Source organism: Tinamus guttatus, unplaced genomic scaffold (assembly GCF_059628265.1).
Source record: "Tinamus guttatus ecotype Peru unplaced genomic scaffold, ASM5962826v1 Tinamus_guttatus_pri_ptg000364l, whole genome shotgun sequence".
Classification (NCBI taxonomy): Eukaryota; Metazoa; Chordata; class Aves; order Tinamiformes; family Tinamidae; genus Tinamus; species Tinamus guttatus.
The window spans coordinates 2,504,654-2,512,689 of record NW_028288898.1 but is presented as its reverse complement, the minus strand read 5'-3'; the positions used below and the strand labels follow the sequence as shown (position 1 = coordinate 2,512,689).

General features: G+C 47.9%; 2 protein-coding genes across 2 annotated transcripts in view; both read right to left on the bottom strand.

The window, feature by feature from the left end:
- Positions 1-126: 126 nt before the first annotated feature.
- MTERF4 (mitochondrial transcription termination factor 4) lies at positions 127-1,072 on the bottom strand. Its single transcript, XM_088530169.1, has 3 exons — positions 868-1,072; positions 604-788; positions 127-498 (listed from the first exon to the last, which is right to left on the bottom strand). Exons 1-3 carry the CDS (start codon positions 1,070-1,072, stop codon positions 127-129), a joined length of 762 nt encoding a protein of 253 aa, XP_088386295.1.
- A 1,592-nt stretch (positions 1,073-2,664) lies between these two features.
- Positions 2,665-8,036, bottom strand: part of PASK (PAS domain containing serine/threonine kinase) — a 14,918-nt gene continuing 9,546 nt past the window's right edge. Inside the window, exons 13-19 of the mRNA XM_088530168.1 lie at positions 7,282-7,449; positions 6,326-6,451; positions 5,814-5,948; positions 4,747-4,946; positions 4,097-4,230; positions 3,130-3,276; positions 2,665-2,941 (exon numbers count right to left, since the gene is read on the bottom strand). Of these exons, the coding sequence (XP_088386294.1) occupies positions 2,745-2,941; positions 3,130-3,276; positions 4,097-4,230; positions 4,747-4,946; positions 5,814-5,948; positions 6,326-6,451; positions 7,282-7,449 (1,107 nt within the window). The 3' untranslated portion in view covers positions 2,665-2,744. The remainder of the gene's footprint in view (positions 2,942-3,129; positions 3,277-4,096; positions 4,231-4,746; positions 4,947-5,813; positions 5,949-6,325; positions 6,452-7,281; positions 7,450-8,036) is intronic.

The following is an 8,036-nucleotide window of genomic DNA, read 5'->3' as shown; positions in this document are numbered from 1 at the left end:
CAGCTTTCCTGCAGCTCCAAGCACAGAGCCCCAAGGGCAGCAGGACAGCAGCAGATCCCCTCACCCCCATGGCTCACGTGTGACGGAGGCAGTGGGACGGGCAGCTCCGCTGGAACGCTCGAAGCATCAGCTCCTCGTGCCCTCGCTGTCCAAGTCTTCGTCTCTCTCTGCAAACAGCACATCCTCATCATCTTCCTCCTCTTCCTCCTCATCCTCTTCTCGTTCCTGCTCTTCCTCCTCGCGGGCCAGCAGCTTCTTGAAGACCTCGTACTCCTGCGGCGTGGAGTGGGCCACGCTGGCCAGGAAGGCATCCTCGGGCAGGTGCAGGATGTCCTTCAGCCTGGGGTTGTCCGGGTGCTCCTGGCCCTTGCGCGGGGCCCGGTAGAGCCCCCGGCGCTCGAGGAAGCCATGGCGGCGGCGGAGCTCAACGAAGGGCGCGCAGAAGAGGCGCCCCTTCACCATGGCCTTCTGCTGCAGCCCCATCCTGAAGTAGGCGTACTGCGGGCGGGATGAGGTGCTGTAGTACACAGCAACGCGACACGACGTGAGGCAACACAACACGGTGTGACGGGACACGCTGTGACAGGGCGCGCCGGGGCTCACCTGGAAGTGGAGGTGCAGGCTGTCCGGCTCGCACAGCAGCACCGCGGGGCACGAGTGCAGCACGGTGGTGAGCTGCGCCGCCGTGAAGAGGCAGCGCTCGCGCAGCAGCCGCGTCACGGCCTCCAGCCGCTTCCTGGGCAGGCCGAAGAGCTGCGGGCAGCGGCCCAGCACGCCCAGCAGCCGACCTGCCAAGAGCAAGAGGGGGCCGTGGGTGCCGGGCGGCCCGCGGCGCGCGCGGCGGCGCGCGTGGGGCTCGGCGCCCACCTTGGCCCAGGCCCAGGCGGCGCAGGCAGCCGGCGCGGGCCTCCAGCTGCGGCGCCGTGAGGCGCAGCACGGCCGGGCAGGCCCGCAGCGCGCGCGCCGCCGCCTCCGCGCTCAGGCCCAGCAGCTGCAGCTGCTCCGAGGCCCGCAGCCACCGCTCCGCGTCGTGGCGCGGCGGCTCCGCGGGACAGCCCGGCGGCGGCGCCATCGCGGCGGCCCCGCGGCGCGCGCAGAGCGCGAGCGGGCGGGCAGCGCGCGGCAGCCACCGCGCCATGGCCCGCGCGCGGGGAGGAGCCGCGGGCAGCCCGCCCCGCGGCCCCGCGTGGGCGGCGCCGGCCGCGCACACGCCCCCGGGTGGGCACAGACCCGCCCCGTGCCCGGGCGCGCGTGTGCGCGCGCAGCTGTACCAGAGCTACACACACACACACACACACACACACACACACACACACACACACACACACACACACACACACACACACACACACAGCCGCCCCATGCCCCCCCATGCCCGTGCCTACACACGCACGCATCTATACACACACGCGTATCCACACACACACACACACGTACAGATACGCACACACATGTACACACACATGCATGCATGCACACACATCTGTACACACATATACATATGATTGCACACACACACACATATACACACTTGTATACACACGTGTAGATGCATGCATATGTACACATATACACACACATCTACACACGTACATGCATATATGCATACACACATACCCTCACATCTGTACATATACATACATCTATACACACACACAACTGCACACATACACACATGTACACACATATAAACACATATGTATATACACAAGCACACATATACACGCATACACATGCCCCATACACACGTGTACCCCCCCACACACACACATATATATATCCACACACACATATATACACACACATGTACACACATCTATACACACACACACACACACACATATATATACACATATATACATGGGAGGAAAGGACTCACCGCCCCACTCGCGCTGCCGGAGGGGCTCGGGTGGCAGCTGCCCCTCAGCCCCTACCCCGGTGTCGCCAGCAGTGAAACGTCATGGGGCGCCCTTGATCCGCACCTCGCGCCTCGCGCCCAGCCACGGTTTAGCTCCTGGAGACGCTTTTTAAATAGTGCTAGTATTTTAGGTGGCATTAAGGAGGCGGTGGTTTTTATCCAACAACGTCCTTTTGTTTCTCCCTGGACATTCTGTATCTTGCTCCAAAAAGCAGTCAGGAGAGGTGATTTTATTACCTATATGTCAGTATTTTTAATGGGTCAGATTTAGTTCTCTTTCTTGAATCGAAGTTTGCTTTCCAATATCTTCATCTCATTAAAATCAAATAATATTTTCTTGCAATTCTTTTGAGGGTCGAGAGGAATAAATGCATTTAGCACATGTATCTGTTTTTTGAGGTAACAGTAAACATTTGGCGCCGACAGCATCCAAACACCACCCACAGGGCAGGCAACAAGCCAGACTAAGATGTTTTATTTTGCAGAAAGAGGAAAACAGGACGTAGAAAAGTAAAAAGAGCCATTAAAAATATACTCTGGCTTCTGGACTGTTAAAAACAAGGCCCTAAAATCCTGCACTTGCCTTGCAGTTGTTGGCACTTGCAACAGCTTCTGCCTACCACAGTCTAGAAAAAAAGTCAGCCTGAGTTCAGAGGTTGTCCATGAGACTACAGAAAATGGTTCCCATTCCAAGGCTCTGTCAGGCCCTGACAGTTACTGCACTCATCATTTCTCAAAAACTCCCATCTTTCTACAAAAGAGAAGTGCTTAAGATTATTTTCTGCTAGGTCTCAAGAGACACAACGTGTTTCCTGGCAAGGGGCTTCTACTGCAGGGAAAGCTTGCGGCGATGCCCGTGAGCCGAGTCCTGGTCCTCGGCAGCGGCGAGTCCTTCCACGTGGGGATCCGTCCACCTGCGGTCAGCAGAGCTCGAGCCGGGCTCGCCCTCCACGCCGGGAGCTGCAAGGAGGAGGCTGTCTCTGGTTGTGCCCTCGCTGGAACCATCTCTGAAGCCGCCACGCTCTAGGGAGGAAGAGAAGCAGCAGAAGCGCCATGAGGGGTGAACTACATGTCCCACTAGCCAACAGGACCCTCTCCTCCCAGATCTCCGGGTAGCGCGGGGCGAATGAGAAGCTTTCTCGCTGCCCACTTCTCATATAAATCCTTCTTCTGTGCCTGGTAGGGACTGCGTGGAAGCAGAAACCGCTCACCTGCCTCGGCGGGGACGTACACCTCTTCCCAGGTGTAATCGCCCACGTTCACCGGCTGCTTCAGCCACGGGTCCTCCACTAACTTGGCTAGAGTTGTGCGCTGCTGCGGCACGGGGTGCAGCAGCCCCGCCATCAGCCTCACGAGACCTGAGCAGGGGCAGCAGCAAGAGGAAGGGATCAGCTGCGTATTAGGCATGCTGGGAACGTGAGGTAATATTTAGATTCAAGCAGTGTGGGTTTTAATCACAAATTTTCCCAATTAATCCCTCTCTGGGTTATAAAAAGAGCAAATTGAGAGCAAAGTCAGGACCCTGGGGGAGACTGACATGGAAAGAAACGCCAGGGAGGCAGCCCTAACTCACTGGCCCCAAGCCCAGTCTTCTCTTACAGTCCTGCCATGTTTTATCAGTGATTAAAGGGGCACTTAACACTCATGGAAAGCTTCAAGAATTTGCCAGTTAATTGTAGCACCACAGAAGCCCCCCAAATATTTTTTTTTCTGTGAGATCAAAGCATACAGTTCATTTGGAAGTTATGAACATTAACAAACTCTCATCACACGCAAGAATAACATATTGTTTGCTGGCAACTAGTTCAAGTGAAATGACATGGGATTAGAACTATGCAAGTGCCATTATAGATTTTAAAGTTATCTACCAGACTTTATTTGCTCTGGTTTACTCAGGTATAAACCTCCCTGAAGTTCATTCAGTTGTAGCTAAGTTCATAATAACATAATAAACTAAAGGTCTGGAATTTGCAACACTGAAACATATAATAGATGGCTTTATTAATTGCATGCATAAAGAACTGCAAATTTATCATGGAAAAAGACATCTTTCCCACAGAGAACAGCTTTTTAAATCATTGCAGAGCACATTTGGAACCATTCACCCAGTTTTACCCTTTCTGCTCAAGCTTTCCTGAGAGATCTGCCCCTTTAGCAAAGCAAAAGTGAAGGACTCACCTTCCGACACGACCCTAGGAGGGTTCAGGACCGCGGCCATGGCCTCCTCCAGCTCACAGAAAGGATTCTCTCCAAATATGAGAGTATAAAGGGTGACACCCAGTGACCACATCTCCAGCTCGGGCCCTTGGTACCTATGCAGAGATGTGCAGGCTTGCATTAATACGGGCTGCAAATGTACACTGGAGTGCTAAAGAATTGCAAAAAGAAAACATTCTTGTTATGCTTCTAATTTTTAACACAGGAAGGTTATGAGATTTCTAATAAGGCTCCCACAAGGCAGAAAAGATAAAATAGTTGCACATATAGTTAGTATTTACCATCCTGGGATGGTAAAGCCAGTCTCCTAAATAGGGGATTTGGGCAGCACATCCAAGACAGCAGCAAAAGAAGCTGCAACAAAAGAATCCTGGATTTTTAGGGGAGTGTGAGCTTGCTCTTGCACTCCTGTACTCTGCACAGTCAGAAAAGACCATTTGTATCTGAGCCTTTACAAGTAATTTCTGCCACTGCAGTGCCCTAAATCTCACCACAGCTTTCTGTGGTGTGGTTAGATACTTCAGACCACCAATATCAAAGCCTTCCTGTGCTGCACACATACATTTTGGGTGACAAGGGACACGAGGGTGACTTTTCCGAGGGTGACGTACGGTTTGCCAGAGAGCACTTCTGGTGAGCAGTATTCAATGGTCCCACAGAAGGTATAGAACAGTTTGCCCGGTTCCAGGTAGGCAGCTGAACCAAAATCCACGAGCTTAATGGTGAAGTCTTCAGCAATCACAATATTTTCATCCTTGATATCCCTGTGAAGGATGTTTCTGCAGTGGAGGTAGCCCACAGCTGACACAAGCTGGAATGGGAGGAAAGAAGGAGGTTTTAGCGCATAGAGACCTCCTGCCGGACAATCTACGTGGTGACACAATTCCAACCATCCTATTTTGGGTTAAAACTGTATAAACCAGATCTAGCTCCTGCTGTTGCTAACTGCACAGGAACTTGGGAATGGCTGTCAGTACTGCTGTGAGAGGTGTTAACTCCAATGCGCTTGTAGTCACCAAGTATTTATGGTTTTGGTAAGAAGCATCCGTGGCTGCTGCTACAATCCTGCAGGTCATTTTATTTTTATCCCAGCCTGTGTTTTCTTTGGAGGGGCCTTTGATTTTCCCAGCAGGCTATTACTGTTGATCTCCAATACTGCAGGATGACAAAGCACCGGAGAGGGAAGTTTCATAGAAACAGCACATTCCCCCGGAAGCCCCTTCCTCTTTGCTCACGACTTGTGCTCTAACACCATAATTAAGAAGCTCATCGCAATTATGTCACCTTGGAAACAATCTTGAACCCAATCACAATACATCTGAGCAAGAAAAGCAGGGAGGAAAGTTTCTATTTATAATACCAAGCTCCCTCTTCTCCCACAGCAAAATAGATGCAGCTGCCACGCAAGTGGGTGTCTAGAGGTGCCACAGGCAGGGCGAGAAGTAAGAGCTGTCTATCAAATCCTCACCTGAAGTAAAGGCTTCCATGTTACAGGTTTCTAAGTAAACCTTTGACAGGTTTAAGGTTTCAGTAAAGTTCTGCAGTTATCATGCACAACCCTGGGAGTAACCAGTGCCTGCTGATCAGCCAGCAATTCTTTTTAGTGAAAAAATGGTCACAGTTCTTATATTAATTTATTTTTTCCCGTATGCAGCAAATGTACCTTGCCAGCTCTCACCTGTCTGAACAGATAGCTTGCTAAGGGCTCATCCAAGTCAGGCTGATTATCAATGAAGGCAAAGAGATCCAGACCAGATCCATGCTTCTCCATCACCAGCTGGAAGAACCGTTCATTTTCAAACACATCCAGAACCTATAAATAACAGACTCTTTTTACCGTGCACTCCAACCTCAAACTATTTTTGCAAACATTGCATCCCTCTTGGGAGGCTTAGTCAGAGTATATCATAATCTCTCAAGTCTCATCTCACTGAGCACAGACATTTCTTGAAGAAAGCATGGAATTAAAACTGGAAAATTAAGATCAAGATGAATTTTTCAGGAAAAAAAAGGCAGAGAACAGAAATCAAGATACATATCCAAATTATTTACTGAACTGCTAAATGTTTGGCCATGACAGTGTACATTCACCGTTAGGGTACGTATCCTGTTGTTATCTTAAAATATTGCATGGGCTTTTTTTCTTTCATCAGACACATTTCAAACTGTGTTTGCTGCAAATTACGGTACCTTAATGATATTGGGGTGCTGCACCTTTGACAGGATTGCAATCTCTTGAGTCACTCTTCCCAGATCAGGATCATCTACCCAGCAGTCCTCAAATACTCTTTCCTTCCAGATGAATTTCACCACAACCTACACAGAAAACTACATTTAATATTGCCCGTAAAAACATGGCTTTAAATACTTGCTAAGTCAATTTCCCAGAAAGAACGATTAGTGACCGATATTACTAGAAAAATAGAAGTCAGCCAATATGTGCTGTTTATACTATTTTTAAATATACTTGAGCTAATTGAGTCCTAGAACCAAATGCTACACACAGATGGCAAATATCCATCATTCGTTTTATTTTTATTGATGCTCTGAATTCCAAGGACTTTGACAAGCAAGCTCTCTTTTATAAACTCAATTATGGCAGTAATAACTTCTGGAAGGGGTTTACAGTGAGAGAAATGAGCGGTTAAACCTTCGTACATAGAAAAAGAGATTTTGCCTCTCAATACCCACAATACTTCTGCTGATAAAGGAGTATTTTGAGTCTCATAACCTCAGTGTGATTATTTCCCTGTAAAGTAACCACATCCTTAAGTCTTGGCACAAAAAACGACTTTGGAGTTTGTCCTTCTCTTTAGCAAATAAAGATTAAAATGTGTAATTCTGTTTAAGCTCAAAATATACTTCTTTGAGCATGTTAAATTAGCTGCATGGCCAGCCTCATTCCGCACCTGTTGCTTTAGATAACAGCTCACACTGTGAAATGCTCATCAATGTGAGCATTTCACTGTCCTGTTTTCAAAGCTTAGAGATTTCAGATTCACGTTCTAAACAGATAAAACCCCAAACTAGGAAATGACAGGCTTTAATAGCTTAGTTTTTACACTATATAAATGCTCTAACTTTTCACTTTTCAAATTCAATCCTAAATAATCATTACAATGACAGATAGAATAGAAATATTTAACCTCTTGTTGATCTTCCTTGCACCTGGCAGTCCAGACAAAGCCAAAAGATCCTTTGCCGATGGGACTGAGCGTGTCATATTTTCTTGCATATTCTCCTTCACAAGCCTGTAGCCGTTCAAGCTCTTCAGCAACTCGGGAGTTATCTAAAAGTGAAGTTGATCTGATCCTCTAGGTATAGGTAAGAAAAACAAGCAAAAGGAAAATGAGCAAAACCAGAAGAATGCCTGCAAATTGACATAAAGCCTGAAAAGAAAACACGTATCTGCAAGACTGACAGCAAGATCTGTATATTGAGGGAACCAATACTGAAGTAACAGGTGTTGAATTCAACAATTCCATTTTAACAGCTCCCAGTGCTGCTAAATTCAGGAAAAAGGAAAAGAAAACTGAAGTATGTGCATTTTAGCCACTAGCTAAAATTCTCCAGACAAACAGAAAAATAAAATAATGGAACATTTTATTAGATGAATAAAAAGGCAGGTTACTTTTGATGCTGTCCTTTTTTCCAAGTTAAATTAAGAGAACTAAAAAGGTACTTTAAGCCCAAGCAATAAAATTGGTGATTTCTACTTGTTGCACCAACCTAAAATCACTTAAGTGTATAAAAGATATTTAACTTCCAATGTTTACAGAGCGCTCTGGTACAAGAGCATTTTATTTCTTTCAGTCTTTCTTAGGGGACAGAGAGAAGAAACAAGTTTAAGGGACACCTTAATAAAATCCACTATGAAGTCATATAAAATCCAGCCACCTAA

Excerpts from the sequence above, each read along its gene's own strand:
- MTERF4 (XM_088530169.1), bottom strand. The coding sequence starts at position 1,072 with ATGGCGCCGCCGCCGGGCTGTCCCGCGGAGCCGCCGCGCCACGACGCG. Across the intron at positions 789-867 it reads CCGCCTGGGCCTGGGCCAAG|GTCGGCTGCTGGGCGTGCTG; the intron begins GTGGGCGCCGAG and ends TGCTCTTGGCAG. Across the intron at positions 499-603 it reads GCCTGCACCTCCACTTCCAG|TACGCCTACTTCAGGATGGG; the intron begins GTGAGCCCCGGC and ends TCCCGCCCGCAG.